The 17480-nt window shown below is 37.9% G+C and overlaps 1 protein-coding gene across 2 annotated transcripts in view; it reads left to right on the top strand.

Annotated features, from left to right (window-relative positions):
- The window catches only part of STT3B (STT3 oligosaccharyltransferase complex catalytic subunit B), a 104553-nt gene that overhangs the window by 57817 nt on the left and 29256 nt on the right, over positions 1-17480 (top strand). For both annotated transcript variants that reach the window (XM_050779375.1, XM_050779377.1), the window contains exons 4-5: positions 4955-5020; positions 9133-9232. In XM_050779375.1, the coding sequence (XP_050635332.1) occupies positions 4955-5020; positions 9133-9232 (166 nt within the window). The remainder of the gene's footprint in view (positions 1-4954; positions 5021-9132; positions 9233-17480) is intronic.

Below are 17480 nucleotides of genomic sequence, written 5' to 3'. Positions count from 1 at the left end.
GATCTGAGTTTTCATTTGTTACAATTTCCTTTTAGCCTGAAGGATTTTCTTTAATATTTTTTCTAGAGCAAATCTGCTGTAATGGAATTTTTCAATTTTGCCTTCATTTGTCCCCCAATTTTTTGAACTAGGGTAAAATTGACATAAAATGTATGTTTTAATCATTAAGTATATACTTTATTGGCATTAAGTACATTAGTTATACAACTGTCACCACCATCCATCTCCAGAGCTCTTTATTTTGCAAAAATGAAACTATACACATTAAACAATATCTCCCCTTTCTACCTTCCCCTCAGCGCCTGGCACCACCATTCAAATTTCCCTCTCTATGATTTTGACTAAATACTTCACATAGGTGGGATCGTATAGTATTTGTCTTTTTGTGACTGGCTTGTTTCACTTAGCATAATGTCTTCAAGGTTTATCCATGTTGCAGCATGTCAGGATTTTCTTCCTTTTTAAGGTGGAATAATATTCCATTGTATGTATATACCATATTTTGCTTACTGATTCATCTGCAGATGAACACTTTTATGGTTTAGCTACTTTGAAAGTGGTTATACAAATCTCTTTCCAAGACCTTGCTTTTAATTATTTTGAGTATATACCTTGTAGTGGAATTGTTGGATCAAATGTCAATTCTATTTTTAAATTTTGACGTAATGCCAAACTGTTTTCCAGAACGGCAGTAGCAATTTACATTCCCACCAACACTGCACAAAGGTTTAATTTTTCCCTGTTCTTGCTAACACATGTTATTTTCTGGTTCTTTTGATAGTAGCCATCCTAATGGGTGTGAGGTGGCATCTTGGAGTTTTATTTGTAGTTCCCTAATGAGTAGTAATGTTGAGCATATTTTCATATGCTTATTGCCCATTTGTAAAAGCCTACACCTTCTCCAGAGTATTCACAGTGACTTTCTAATTTCCCGTCATATATTTCTTCATATATGTGGTTGATTTTGAATGTCATAGTCTTCAGTATTTGGTTTCCAAAGTGGGGAAAAGCAGAAAAATGAAGGGGAAAGAAGTGCCAGCCCTTTAAATTCCCTGTCAGTCACTTCGGCCAGAGGAGGAGGGGCTTGCAACAATGGGGCCAAAGTGCAAGGGTGATCACTTCTTTGTCTGCTCTTCTATGACAAAAAGCAGCAATCAGTGATCAGAGTGCAGAACCTCAATACTTGGAGGACAAGTTTCCTCACATCAGATTGATTCTGCCCGAGCAATTATTGTCTAGGTGGGGAGCTGATTTCTGTTGCTGCTTGTTTCACTATCTTCCCAGAATCCTCACCCGCCTTCCTTTTTGAAGGATAGTTGTATAAGAATGTATTAGGTTGGTGCAAAAGTAATTGTGGTTTTTCCCATTACTTTTGATGATACTTTTCTCTTTCATTTAACACTTGATAATTTTCTCTTTCATTTAAAACTGTGAGTATGTCATACCACTGCCTTCTGTCAAATTTTTTTTTTTCTGATGCAAAGTCAATCGTATCGTTACTTCCCTGTGGGGTTTATTTTTTTCGTTCTCTTTTCAACTTTCCTCTGTCTTTATCTGCCAGTACTTTGCCTACAGTTTGTCTAGGTGTCGTTCTCTGTATTTATTATATTTGGTGGCTTCTTGGGTTTCATGGATCTGTAGATTAGTGCTTACATTAGAATTTGGGAAGTCATAATTGTTTCTTTAAATGTTTTTATCTGTCTGTCTTTGTAGCCTCTCCTTTCTTGAACTTCTCTGTTCTTTGGGTTGGATACTTTCTGTTGACCTATCTTCATGCTCACTAATTCTTCTGCCATCTCAAATTTGCTGTTAAGCCTACTTAATGAATTTTTTATTCCATTTATTATGCTTTTCAGCTCTAAAATTTCTAGTTCATTCTTATTTCTCACATGTATAGGAGAATATATATATATATTCTATATGGAAATTTCTGTTATTATATTTTTCTTTAATTTTCTTAATATAGTATTCTTTAATTCCTTGAACATACAACAGCTGTTTTAGAGTCTTTATCCTCTAACTCCAACATCTGGGCCCACTCACAATTAGCTCTTATCAACCATGTCCCCTTCCCCAACCTATACGTGTCCAAATTTGGGTCACACTTTCTTATTTCTTTGCATGTCTTGTAGTTTTGTGTTGAAGCTTACCTGTGTTATTTTTTAAAATAGCTTATCTGAACATGCAATTTTCTTATTTCAAAGCTTCTACTACTGGACTCCTTAATATGTGTAAATGAAGACCAAATGGTGAGCATGACTTATTGTCTGGGAAAAAACTCAATCCGTATTTTTTCTCTGCTTTCACACCAAAACAATAATCATCAGTACAGAAGACTCATGTGACCTCAAAATATTTGGCGATTTCTCCCCATTGCCAAGCAGTTAATTCTGCTGCAGACACCAGCTGGTGTCCTCTAAATAATTTCTGACACTGTCTACCTGGAGATAGCATGAGATCCCACAGGTTGGGGGCCTGTCCCCAAGACACCGTCCCAGCTTATGCCCCCAGACACCAGTTGTAAGTCCAGGCCTCTAGAACTTCTGATAGCCCAGCTGAAATTAGGGATTCCCATCACCCCCTCAAGGTTTTTTTTTGGACAGAGTCTCGCTCTGTCCCCAGGCTGGAACGCAGCGGCACGATCTCGGGTCGCTTCTACCTCTACCTCCCGGGTTCAAGTGGTTCTCCTGCCTCAGCCTCCTGAGTAGCTGGGACCCCGCCACGCCACCATGCTCTGCTGATTTTTGAATTTTTAGTAGAGACAGGGTTTCATCATGTTGGCCAGGATGGTCTCGACCTCTTGACCTCGTGATCTTCGCGCCTCGGCCTCCCAAAGTGCTGGATTTACAGGCATAAGCCACGGGGCCCAGCCCCCCTTCACAGGTTTGATTGATGTGCTGGATTGGCCAACAGAACTCAAGGAAACACTTAGCTCAATTTATTGGCTTATTATGAAAGATATCCTAAATTATACAGATAAGCAGCCCAATGAAGAGATACGTAGGACAAGATCTGGAAGAGTCCCAAGAGCAGGAGCTTCTGTTCTTATGGAGTTGGGGTGCACCATCATCCTGGTACATGGATGAGTTCTTGATCACCTTCCTGTCAGCCTCCTTGTATTCAACTGTCTAGAAGTTCACCATACCCTGTCCTTGGGCCTTTTATGGAGACTTTATTGGTTGTCCATGATTGAAGCATGGACACCCTTGTCAAAATGTGACTGGACAAAAAGAGTGTGACCTAAACTTAGCAAAGCCTATCTGTTCAGATTCTTCTTGGCCTCTCTGTGCAGCATTCCTTCCTCCAGGTATGGGACAGAACCCTCTCTGAAATAGAGGGTCTTATGACCCAAAATCAAATTAGAGCCCTGCCAAGTGGAGAAGTGAAAAGTGAGTAGGAGAAGTTTAGAGAGACATTCTGTAACAAGGGGAATTACAAGCCACGAACTGTGGACGAAAGTCCATATATCCTAATACCACACTTACAAAGTCCTAACTTTTCTCCTAAAGTCTTCTCAGTTCCTTCTGAGTGGCTCAGCTGTTTTCTGTTTTCGCAGGTGTTGCTATTTTCCCCTTTTCGTTATTGATCCCTCTCTCCTTGTTTATAATTCTTCAGTGCCTGCTTTGACATTTTGACCATTCTTTTACATAGATTTTGTTACTCTCATTTCTGTTTTCATAGCGCTTAGTTTCTGATACCTACCTCTATTATAGCACTTGATATATAGTACCTTTCATCAATCCTAAAATGTATACTTTCTCCACAGATTTTGACATCTCTGAAATTAGGATGTATGTTATGAGTGATGGCCATAGATTCTATGAAATATGCTATATTGATTACTTGCTTTTCAATTTGCTTCCTCCTCTAGATTGTGAGCTTTTTGTGGGCTTAAAAATTTTAAATTCCACACCTCTACTTCTTCCATCTGTGCCTGCTACTGAATCCACTGTGGGTGGTTGATTGGATGCCTTGCATCTTTCCTGCTTCATTGCCCTCAGAGTTCTGCCCAAAACCACCACGTCAGTAAACCTTCTGGTGATTTTATCCCAGCCAGAACTGCTTTCCTGACTTTGGCATTCAGGCTCTATAAGGACCTTTTGGTACTCAGTGTTTATACTCACCATAGGGCCTCTTTTATATTATGCTTCGACTCAAGTTCTTGCCTTTGTATCTTATCTCCCTAGTACAGGACTGAGTTATAGTTTGTGTCCAACATAGCCCAGCAAAGTTTTCTGTGTATTAGTAAATACTGAAAAATATGTTGCATTTACTTTTCTCTTTCAGCCAATTGGATTGAGTCTGAGGAAGTTTCAGGGTATGAACTGTATTTAGTGGCTGTAAAATATGCCTTGGTTTTATTGTAATAGATTATAGCAGTCTGGGTTCGGTTAGGAGAGAGAGAGAAGTATTAATTATGATAAAAGATTAACTAAAATAGAAGGAAACTCTCTATGGTATCCTGAGGCTGAGGGAGGGTACCCAAGAAAGGGCAAACTTGGAAGGTTTTCACACCTCATTGCATAGGGTGTGGTTCAGCCCATTGAACTGGTTTGGCACTGCTGAACAAGCAAAAGACCACTCTGGAATGTAGACACTTAAGGAGAAGGGGTGGGAGGTGGCCATGGTGACCTGTGGCATGGTATGTGGATATCAGTGAGGGCAAGAGACTTTGCAGAAAATGAAAAAAATGTAATTTGTTTTTTAAAAGATGATTCTTTTAAATAACATAACATGCATAACAGAGAATGAGAGCTATTCTTAAAATGTCTCAGTGTGCTGCTCAGTATTATAAACGCATATATTAAGTACGTCTGCATATCTGAATAACCACAGTACTTTTAAAAATAACCTTGACTTTTTGTAGCATGTGGTTACCAAACATTTAACTTTTAAAAATTCCACAAGAGCATTTGTAAACATTTTTATCATATCAGTTGCTTTTATTTTTTAGGTAAAATCCGTAAAAACTGGGTCAGTTTTTTGGACAATGTGCTGCTGCTTATCCTATTTCTATATGGTAAGATTTCATATTTGAGACTACATGAAGTCTAATAGGTCTTTGGAGGTTAAAACAGTTCTCTTTTCCCCTGAAGTCTATAGGATTTTTATTTTGTTTAATGTAATCTTTCATTATTACCATCTGTTTTCCTTCTCCTACTCACAGGTCCTGTATACACATGCTTTGATGGAGAGGGCTAATATTTAACCCTCAAATAAAATATTTGCAGCAAGTGAAGCAAAATGTTTTCAAATGTACCACTTCAAAATACTTAAACGTTTTATTAAGAATTTTTTTTTAGGCCGGGCGCGGTGGCTCAAGCCTGTAATCCCAGCACTTTGGGAGGCCAAGACGGGCGGATCATGAGGTCAGGAGATCGAGACCATCCTGGCTAACATGGTGAAACTCCGTCTCTACTAAAAAAAAAAAAAACAAAAAACTAGCCGTGCGAGGTGGCAGGCGCCTGTAGTCCCAGCTACTCGGGAGGCTGAGGCAGGAGAATGGCGTGAACCCGGGAGGCGGAGCTTGCAGTGAGCCCAGATCGCGCCACTGCACTCCAGCGTGGGCGACAGAGCGAGACTCCGTCTCAAAAAAAAAAAAAAAAGAATTTTTTTTAAATTTTAAAGATTATATTCATTATTTATTTATTTGAGACGGAGTTTTGCCCTGTTGCCCGGGCTGGAGTGCAGTGACACAATCTCTGCCTACTGCAGCCTCTGCCTCCTGGTTCAAGCAATTCTCCTGCCTCAGCCTTCTGAGTAGCTGGGATTACAGGCGCCCGACACCATGCCTGGCTAATTTTTGTATTTTTAGTAGAGACGGGGGTCTCACCATGTTGGCCAGGCTGGTCTTGAACACCTGACCTCATGATCTGCCGGCCCCGGCCTCCCAAAGTTCTGGGATTACAGGCATGAGACACCACGCCTGGCCTAACATTTATTTTTTCATAGAGAGTGTCTGTCTCTGTTATCCAATCTGGAGTGCAGTGGTACAGTCATAGCTCACTATAACCTTGAATTCCTGAACTTAAGTGATTCTCCCACCTCAGCCTCCCCAGCAGCCAGGACTACAAGCATGTGCCACCACGCCTGGCTAATTTTTAAAAATATTTTGTAGAGACAGATCCTCACTCTGTTGCCCAGACTGGTCTTAAGCTCCTGGCCTCAAGCAATCCTCCTACGTTAGCCTCCCAAAGCACTGGAATTATAGGCGAGAGCCGCTGTGCCTGTTTTAACTTTTTAATGACTTAAATTTAAATATTATTTTCTATTCTTCCTAGCTTTATTCATTTTATTATTATTATTTTTTATTTATTTATTTTTGAGGCAGAGTCTGGCTCTGTCGCTTAGGCTGGGAGTTCAGTGGTGCAATCTCGGCTCACTCTAACCTCTGCCTCCTGGGTTCAAGCTATTTCAAGCTATTCTCATGCCTCAGTCTCCCAAGTAGCTGAGATTACAGATGTGTGCCACTATGCCCGACTAATTTTTGTATTTTTAGTAGAGACAGGATTTTACCATGTTGATCAGGCTGGTCTCAAACTCCTGACCTCAAGTGATCTGCCTGTCTCAGCCTCCCAAAGTGCTGGGATTACAGGTGTGAGCCACGCCACCCAGCCCCTAGCTTTATTTTTCAAATAGCTCTGACAAGTAAAATATTTTCCAAGTTAGATTGCATACTCAAAAAGAACAGGAAATTTTGCCTGTCCTATATCGAGCATGGAACCATGTTTAGATGAAATAAGCTTTTAGTTAGCACTCAATTTTAAATATGATATTAAAAATTAGTTTTTCCATATTGGAGTTGACTAGGTAACTCCTTAATGTTAAAATAATCTGAGTTTTTAACAGTCATTATCTAAACAGTTTAGTGAAGTGAACTTAGAGCAGAGAAATAAGAGTAATTGGAAGTCTTGTTGAAAAGGATAACCTAAGTAAAGAGTTAACTAAAAGGAGAGACGGAATGAGAAAAGGTTGTAGAAAGAATGTTCTTCTGGCCCATTTGCTTTCATTTCACTCCTTAAAGTAAATGAAGGAAAACTCTTAAAATGAATTTATGTGGGTCCGAAAAGAAATAAATCACTGTAGTTAAAGATCATGCATAAGATCAGCAAATACTTTTCAGAAAATCAGATTTACTTTCAGATTGGTTTCAGCTTTTCTTTGTTCTCAAGTGAAGAGAGTAGGTAAGGTAGCATATTGATATTATACTTAGTTTTCAACCTTGATGTAGTAGATACCTAGAGTCATTACTGAAATAATGGTCATATCCTCTAGGTTAACCTGTAAATTTACCTCCTTTTTTTTTTTTTTTTTTGAGATGGAATTTGGCTCTTGTTGCCCAGGCTGGAGTGCAGTGGCACAATCTCGGCTCACCGCAATCTCTGCCTCCTGGGTTCAAGCGATTCTCCTGCCTCAGCCTCCCGAGTAGCTGGGATTATAGGCGTGTGCCACCAGGCTCAACTCATTTTTCTATTTTTAGTAGAGAGGGGTTTCTGCATGTGGTCAGACTGGTCTCGAACTCCTGACCTCAGGTGATCCGCCTGCCTCAGCCTCCCAAAGTGCTGGAATTACAGGCGTGAGCCAATGTGCCCGGCTACCTACTTTTTTTTTTTTTTTTTTGAGACGGAGTCTCGCTCTGTCACCCAGGCTGGAGGGCAGTGGTGTGATCTCAGCTCACTGCAAGCTCCGCCTCCCGGGTTCATGCCGTTCTCCTGCCTCAACCTCCTGAGTAGCTGGGACTATGGGCGCCCACCACCACGCCTGGCTAATTTTTTGTATTTTTAGTAGAGACGGTGTTTCACCATGGTCTTGATCTCCTGACCTCGTGATCCGCCCACCTCGGCCTCCCAAAGTGCTGGGATTACAGTTGTGAGCCACCGCGCCTGGCCCACCTACGTATTTTTTTAAACAGGTTTCTTAAGGTTGGGGTTCAATATTACCTCTTTATTATTCTTTCTCTTCTTTTCTACACCATAGCCTGTATAGTAGTCTTGTTCTGAAAATTAATGATAATTTGAGCTAATCTTTTTTTTCTTTTTAAACAAATGCCATAGAATATGTGCACCCAAGTTATCCGTGGCTCCTTTTAAGTGGTTAGTGCCTGGGGCACATTCTGGGTAGTTGTACTTAGCAATATCAAACTTGTTCTTTCAAATTTAGGCTTAAATTTTGAAAGTAATCAGAAGTCTTTCAGTTAGGACTGGCGCTCCATTAGAGTAACATTGTTTTTTGTGAAAAATAGCTTGTGACCAAGGCAGAAAACTGATGTATGTGTGGAAAACTGATGGCAGTTCTCCACAAGGGGTTCTGAAATATTTTAGGTAAGAGCAGCATTAGTGGAATAGATGTGCTAGCATATAGTCTGCTAACGTGACTGTTGATACAAATGAAACTTTAAAGCTCTGATTATTAGAGGACATCTGAGAGCTTTGATATTAACAAGAGCTTATTACCTATTATTTAGTGTACCAAAAAATTAATTCTATTGGTTGAGAATGGAGATTCTCTTTAGAATATTCATTAATGTAGACCAAAAACATCCTCAGTTATTCTGGCTAAATAGTGTATATTGTATAAGCCAAACAATAAAATGGGATCTTGCTTTGTATAAATCCGTTTTTAAGAAAAAAATTTATGCCTAGCTAGCACTTTTTTGAGAAATCTCAAAGCATATTCATGTCATCTGAATTATTTTTAGTTGTCAATGAGTCCTTTCATTGCTTTTACTCTCAGTGACCTTTCTTACAACAAATTTGTAATAAAAAGTGGGTGAAGTAAAAACTTTTTTATTTTCAAAATTTATGATCTATATCCTAAAACTCCTTCTCTATGACAGCTTGTTTACTGACAATTCACAAATTATAATACTCTCCGCTTTTCTATTAAATCTAATTTAATTTGAACATTTCTCCAGTGCATTTGGAAAAGCATATTGGATTTGTGGGATCGTTTTATTTTAATGATAAATAAAAATGAGGAATACGTTCTTCATAGGTTAGTAAGTTCTTATTTAAGCATTTCTCAAAATTGCTAAAATCTTCATGTTTATATTTGCTCATTGTATGTTTAGATTCCTAAATATTTTTAAAAAGTAAAAATAATAAATTTAACTTAGCACTTCTTTTCCTATAGGTCTCTGCTTGGGGTGGTTATGTATTTATCATCAATCTTATTCCACTGCATGTATTTGTGTTGTTACTGATGCAGAGATACAGCAAAAGAGTCTACATAGGTAAGTAATTTGATTTTTGACATCTGTCAGCTAAGAGATGCTTTGTATACATTCTTTTTATTGAAGAGATATTTCTATTTGGTCAATATTATGCATGAAAATAAAAATAATTTTGTGTTCATTTTGCTGTTTATGTTGATAAGAAGGTCAGACATTTTTATGTAAGTGCTTTGTCATCAACTTTTCCTTGGTAAGTTGTTTTTTGGGTTTTTTTGTTTTTTGTTTTTTGTTTTTGTTTTGTAGAAATTAGTCTGGGTTTGATATTTGTCAGCACTTTTTCCTCCCCTTAATTTTGGGGAATGGGAATTTTTATCTTGAAAATCATTCACATTTTTTGTATTGAATTCAACTCACTAAGAGATTGACATCCTCAAAGTAAGCAGTTTAATAAGCTTTCAAAAGCTCTTTTTTGGATAATGTACTAATAGATTGAGTCTCTGTTGTCTCTAGAAAAATGTTCATTTTTCTCTACAGGTTTTAAAACAATATTTTCACTGTGATGCTTAGCGGTAGATGATGTTTTCGCCTTAGATCTCATTTTCCATGATAGGGTTAGAACTTTTATGGGTTGAAGGAATCAGAACAATTGTGAACTGAAACCAGTGTCTTAGTAAAATAATACAATTCTGTTATAATCATGTTGGAAAACAATAACACAAAGATAAATCTTAAGTTCATTTTCAAAAGCATAGTAGCTTGGCTCAAAAGTTAACCATAGATTCATCATATGACTTTAACTTTTCTCAAAAGTTAACCATAGATTCGTCATATGACCAAGCAGTTCCACTCCTAGGTATTTACCCAAGAGAACCAAAAACATATATTCATACAAAAGCTTCTATGTGAATGTTCATAGCAGAGTTTATTGTGCATAATGGCCAAAAATGAAGACAACCCAAATGTCTGTCAACTGTATGAAACCGTAAAATATGGTATGTTCATACAGTGGTGTATTATTAAGCCATGGAAAGGAATAAAATACTGATACATGCTACAACATGAACCTTGAAAACTTTATGCCATTATGTAAAAAAGGCAGACATAAAAGGCCACATAGTGTATGGTTCTGTTAGTGTGAAATGTCCAGAGTAGGCAAATCTGTAGAAACAGAAAGTAGAGTTTGTGGGAAATGTCCAGAATGGGCAGATCCATAGAAACAGAAAGTAGATTAGTGGTTGCCTGGGAATTTAGGAGGGGGAGAATAGTGGAGAGGAGAGGAGAGGCGTGGCTATTAATGGATATGGGATTTCTTTGGAGGATGAGGAAATATTTTAGAATTAGATAGTAGTGATGGTCACACAACCTTGTGAATATACCAAAAACCATTACTGGATAGGTTATTAAAAGATAAATTTTATAGTATATTAATTGTATCTCAACAACAACAAAAAAAGCATAGTATATTACATTTATAGCCATTTCAGCATACTTTTTTCATTGGATACTGTGAGGGTAGGTACTATTATTCTCATTTTACAGATGTGGAAATAAGAGGAGACATAATAATTTGCTAAATATCATATAGCTAACTAATAATGGGGCTGAAGCTTGAACTCAGATTTTGGCTTTAAAGCCTATAATGAGCCAGCCATAGTAGCTCACACCTCTTATCCCAGCTACTCAGGAGGCTGAGGCTGGAGTTCCACTTGAGTCCAGGAGTTCAAGGCTGCGTTGTGCTATGATCTTGCCACTGTACTCCAGCCTGGGTGACAGAGGAGACCTGTCTGTGATTGCGTGAATGACTGAATGAATGGCCCATGATGCTAAAATCCACCAAATCTGTGTGCCTCTCATATAAACAAATAACCTTACTGTTGAAATAAATAAACCTATGTATTTCTGTACCCCAAAAACACTATAAACAGTAGTTGGGATCCAGAAAGGAGAATAATAAATAATAGATTAAGCTTTTTTTAAAGTTAAAAGGTTACAGTGAAGGAACTAAGAGGGTGTTTTGTTGTTGCTTTAATTTTAAAAATCTGGAATCTTGGGAATTGAATGGTCAGAGGAATACAAGAGAGAGAAGACAGAGAAATACACTTTATGAAATGCCATGATTCAGGAAGAAGAGTCAAAGGAGATGTCAGAAGTAGTCCAATAAGTATATTGTTAAAATGGTCAGATGGAAATGTATTCTACATAAAAGTTTAAAATTCAGGCAGTGTCCAACTCCCCTTTAACCTTAGCACCAATATTTCAAAGGATTAGAATTTGAGAAAGGCCTTTGTATTTGGTAACTGGGATTTTTTTTTTTTTTTTTTTTTTTTTTTGGTCATTCTGGAAAAACATGAAATTCATACTACTTTGGTTGACTCTTGAGAGTATTTTGAGAAGAAAGATAAATAAAATGGGTTAGGGATGTATGTGTGTATAAAGCTAATGTTCATACTGTTCAAATTCTCCTCTCTACCCAACTTGTAATCTTTTACTTATAATTATCCGGGAGTATTTTGATGATTTCTAGTCTGCTTTCATAGGGTTTACTTGTAAATGGATGGAAAGTAGTATGATAGAGCAAGTGTTGCTCTTCCTTCATCCAGTGTGTGTCAGGATTTAAGTTCAATTTCTCCTAATTTAATGGTCTTAAAACTATGGAAGCACTGTAAAGTGTTTGTATATAAAGTTCTTTGATTTTGGCACGTAACATCCTTTGTCTTTTGTTCTCCCTCCGCTTGAGCACAAATGTTTAGGTAAAAAAAATAATGATTGATAAATGTCAAACTCAAAATTATATTAATTAAAAGTTTAGTTGTATTCTAAGCATTGAATTAAATGACTTGAATTATTTTAAATAATTATGAAAAAATTGTGTCCTCTTTGAGTAGATTTTTTGCATGTGTCCTTAAAATCAATTGTAACACAACCACAGAAAACTGTCAGAGTTTATTCACATGTGGAAAAGGAGGCACATGGGAGGTAATGTGGATGTATAGTGGTAGAAGAGTGGCATGGGAAGTGAGCAAGGGAGGTGTAAGAAAAGCTGAGATGGGAGGCCGTCTCTACTTGAAATTTTGGGAGGAAAAGTTTAATTTTCTGTTAAGAGATATTTTTGACTTGGTGAATTTCACTATATTGGGAAGTAAATGTTTAAAAATTATGTTATGCATAGGATTCTACTGTTTTAAGAGGAACACCCAAACCTTATGTTGCATTTGTAGAAGGAATGGCTCTTGCAAGAAATCACAGTAAAACTGATGGGATGTGAAGTGATTTAAGCTTTCTAATTTGATTAAAGCTTATCATACTTTGTGTTCATGTCATAAGGAAATTATTAAAGATATGAAGACAAATATAGGGATATTTACTGTGGTATAAATTGTAATTGTGAAAATATGGAACTAACTTAAATGACCAATAGGGGAATGATTTTTTAATTGCAGTGTTGCCATATGGAATATTATGCAGCCTTTAAATTTAATCTTTTTGAGTTTTTGATGACATGGGAAAATGTTAATAAAAAACAGACAGTAAGGATTACCAGCGATTTTTTTTTTTCATACTTCTTGCTGCTTTCCAAATTTTCTGCTTTCCAAATACATACAATGAGTATGTGTTAAGTTTATAATAAATGAGACTTGGTTTTTGGTTTATAGACATAAGAATTTTACCTCAAGGGCTGCATTAACTAGATTAGGTTAGTGATTTAAGCACAGAGAAGAAATCAATTTCTAATATTGATGAATGCTTTTGAAATGTCACTAGAACAGCTTGTTTATGGTATTGTCTATTTTTTCTGCAGTGATGTGAGGAGAGTAACAGTTGTTTTTCATATTATGTCTAAAATGTGTTTTTTGGATGATATTTGCTGGGAACCATCATTAAAAGTAAAGTTTTATAAACATACTACCTACTTTATTTCTGTACAGATTATTATGGGCATTATATATTTTGTGAATAAAGAAATAATCCAATTATTGAGTACATTAAAAGTAAAGCCAAATTATTAGGAGTCACATTTATACTTGACAGCTGTAAACAGAACACAGCTAATGCTAGTTTAACTTAGAAAAAACAAACTTTAAAAAATTGCATGTAAAAAATCTAGGATTAAAAAAAAAAAAAAATTCCAGGATACAAGGGCTGGAAGCTCTGAAATTTATTTTGTCTAATTCTACCGTACTATTGAGGAAATTAAAGCAAATTTCACTCACCATATGTTCATTAAGTGTTGAAAAAATAAATACTGTGTTTTGTGCTAGCCATTATGATACAAAGATGAATTAAAAAACCTTCCTGTAAGGAGTGTATATTATACAATGTAATCAATTTAATAGCATATGATCAAAATGGAAATAGGGAAAAATTTGTGAAAATCAGTTTGGACTTTAACCATGTTCTTTTAAAAGTTTTGGAGCTAAGTCTTGATCTTGAGAAGACAGAATAGTCTAGAAGCAGACTTAAAATTTGTGGTAATGTAACCATAAATAAAAGGTACCATGACATTGAAGGTAAGAGTACATACTCCAGAGTCAATCTAGTAGGATTCAATTCTTGCTCCCTTACTACTGTGTAACTTTGGACAAATTACTGTCATTTGATGTCCTTAGGCCTTAATGTCCTCATTGATCAAATAAAGACAATAATAGTTATTACCTTACAGATTGTTAAGGATTAATGAGTTATAGGTTAATGTATGAAAGGTGCTTAATAATAGATGAACACAAAAAAGTACTATTTAAGTGTTTGCTTTTGTTGTTGGTGTTAAAGTTATGGAGGAATAGCCAGATAGACAAAAGAGTTCAAGAGGGTAGGAGACATGATTACTGTATTAAGACTGAGGGCGTAAAACCTCAGTGTGAATCAAAGGAGTGTTCCTTCTTTTTTTTTTTTTTAAGTGAAAATAAACTTTCAGCTATTTTTGGTTTTGAGAAACATAATGGAGAAATAACACTTGTGTGTTATAAAGTGCAAAATAGCAATTAAAATATAACCTGTAATAGGTGTTTTTTTGATAATTTTAAAATTTGATAATAAATGTTGATATGGTTTGGCTATGTCCCCACCCTGTGTCCCCACCCAAATTTCATCTTGAATTGTAGCTCCCATAATTCCCATGTGTTGTGGGAGGAACCCAGTGGGAGATAATTGAATCATGGGGGTGGTTTCTCTCATACTGTTCCATGTAAGTCTCACAAGATCTGATGGTTTTATAAGGGGAAACCCTTTTCTCTTGGTTTTCATTTCTCTCTTGCCTGCTGCCATGTAAGGTGTGCCTTTCACCTTCCACCAAGATTGTAAGGCCTCCCAGCCACGTGGAACTGTGAATCCATTAAAACTGTTTTTCTTTATGAATTACCCAGTTTCAGGTCTTTATCAGCAGTGTGAGAACAGACTAATATAGTAAATTGGTACTGGTAGAGTGAAACACTGCCAAAAAGATACTCGAAAATGTGGAGTCACCTTTGGAACTGATTAACAGGCAGATACTGGAACAGTTGGAGGGCTCAGGAGAAGACAGGAAAATGTGGGAAAGTTTGGAGCTTCCTAGAGACTTGTTGAATGTCTTTGACCACAATGCTCATAGTGATGTGGACAATGAAATCTAGGCTGAGATGGTCTCAGATGGAGATGAGGAACTTTTTGGGAAATGGAGTAAAGGTGGGTTTTGGTATGTCTTAGCAAAGAGATGGGTGGCATTTTGCCCCTGCCCTAGAGATTTTTGGAACTTTGAACTCGAGGTAGATGATTTAGGGTATCTGGTGGAAGAAATTTCTAAGCACCAAAGTATTCAAAAGGTGACTTGGGTATTGTTAAAAAGCATTCCGTTTTTAAAAGGGAAACAGAGCATAAAAGTTTGGAAAATTTGCAGCCTGACAATGTGATGGAAAATTTGCCGTCCAATGGAAAATTTGCAGGCTGACTGCGATAGAAAAGCAAAACCCATTCTCTGAGGAGAAATGGAAGCAGGCTGCAGAAATATTCATTAAGTAACAAAGAGCCAACTGATAATGCCTAGACAATGGGGGAAATGTCTCCAGGGCATGTCAGAGACCTTTGCAGCAGCCCCTCCCATCACAGGCCCAGAGGCGTAAGAGGAAAACCTGGTTTCATGGGCCAGGGCCAGGGCCCTCCCTGCTGTGTTTTGCCTAGGGACTTGGTGCCCTGTGTCCCAGCTGCTCTAACCGTGGCTAAAAGGGGTTAAGGTACAGCTCAGACCATGGCTTCAGAGGTTACAACCCCTAAACCTCAGCAGCTTCCACATGGTGTTGAGGTGCCCAGAAGTCAAGAATTGAGGTTTGGGAACCTCCACCTAGATTTCAGAGAATGTATGGAAGTGCCTGGATGTCCAGGTAGAAGTTTGCTGGAGGGGTGGGGCGGCTCTCAAAGAGAACCTTTGCTAGGGCAGTGGGGAAGGGAAATGTGGGCTTGAAGCCTCCACACAAAGTCCCCACTGGGGCACTGCCAAGTGGAGCTGTGAGAAGAGAGCTACCGTCTTCCAGACCCCAGAGTGGTAGATTCACTGACAGCTTGCACCATGTGCCTGGAAAAGCTGCGGACACTCAATGCTAGCCCATGAAAGCAGCCAGGAGGGAGGCTGTACCCTGTAAAGCCACAGGGGCAGAGCTGCCTAAGACCGTAGAAACCCACCTCTTACATCAGCGTGACCTGGATGTGTGAGACATGGGGTCAAGGGAGATCATTTTGGAGCTTTAAGATTTGACTGCCCCACTGGATTTTGGACTTGCATGGGATCTTCAACGCCTTTATTTTGGCCCATTTCTCCCATTTGGGATGGGTGTATTTATCCAGTGCGTGTACCTCCATTGTATCTAGGAAGTAACTAACTTGCTTTTGATTTTACAGGCTCGTAGGCAGAAGGGACTTACCTTGTCTTGGATAAGACTTTGGACTCTTTACTTTTGTGTTAATACTGAAATGAGTTAAGACTTTTGGGACTATTGGGGAGGCATGATTGGTTTTGAAATGTGAGGACATGAGATTTGGGAGGTGCCAGGGCAGAATGTATGGTTTGGCTGTGTCCCCACCCACATCTCATCTTGAATTATAGTTCTCATAATTCCCACATGTTGTGGAGAGACTCGGTGGGAAATGATGCATGGGAATGGTTTTCCCCATACTCTTCTCCTGGTGGTGAATAATAACTCTCACAAGATCTGATGGTTTTGTACGGGGAAACTCCTTTCGCTTGGTTTTCATTTCTCTCTTGCATGCCACCTTGATTGTGAGGTCTCCTCAGCCACATGGAACTGTGAGCATTAAACCTCTTTTTCTTTATAAATTACATAGTTTCAGGTATGTCTTTATCAGCAGTGTGAGAACAGACTAATATAAATGTATATAATTGAATAAGTGTGTATAATTGAAAAAGTCAAATACGTACAGGGTTTATAGCAAATAAAATGTCGATTTCTTGTTTTTTGTTGTTTTTTTGGGGGGGGGGGTTGTTGTTTGTAGAAATGGTAGAGGAGATCTTGTCAAGTTGCCCAGGGTGATCTCAAACTCCTGGGGCTCAAGTGGTCCTCCCACCTCAACCTTCCAAAGTGTTGGGATTACAGTCATGAATCACTGTGCCCAGCAGCATTTTATTTAATATAGCTAAGTTTTATTGCCACAAAATATTTGGGATTACACCCCATTATTTACAGTGATATTCAGTATGTAATTAAACAAGTGGTTTTGATGGTTTTGATCTAAGGTATTGAAAACAGTAAGACACTGTACAGTTTTATGTTTGTGGCAGATAAAGTTTTATCAAGACAAGAGATTACTCTTCTACAGATGGAATATATTACTTGCATTAATTGTTTTGCCTTTACTTTTTATTGTACCTTCAAGGTAAGTGAGCCAAGAGCAGACAGGCAAACAGGGGACTATAATAAGTACACTCCTCCCCCCCGCCATTTTTTCCATAGATTTTCATTTAAAATTAGAAGTTTCAGTGTTGGTTACATAAAGTGAGTTTTCAAGATGAGTGTTTGTAACAGGCATTGAAGCTAGTTATTGGGGAGAAGAGATGGGATTTTCCTTAGATCGGTTTACGGTATTTATGGATCTTTTTTGCAGCTTTGCCAGTGGATATTTTAGAGGTTATTGGGGTTGGGGGCAACTGAAAGTTCAAACACAAAGGCAAGATGGTATTGCTTGCGCCACCTATGCTGCTGATATGACTCATTGTGTAGTTCACAAGGATTAGTCCTCCAGTATCTCCTTGTATTAAAACTCAGGATATTTAGAGCAAGGATCTCACCTATGTTGTAGCAATAATCATTGGCCTGATCAAAAAGGC

The sequence above is a fragment of the Macaca thibetana genome, chromosome 2, assembly GCF_024542745.1.
Source record: "Macaca thibetana thibetana isolate TM-01 chromosome 2, ASM2454274v1, whole genome shotgun sequence".
In the NCBI taxonomy this organism is placed as follows: domain Eukaryota; kingdom Metazoa; phylum Chordata; class Mammalia; order Primates; family Cercopithecidae; genus Macaca; species Macaca thibetana.
Note: the sequence above shows the minus strand (reverse complement) of the source record. Positions and strands in the feature narration are given on the sequence as shown.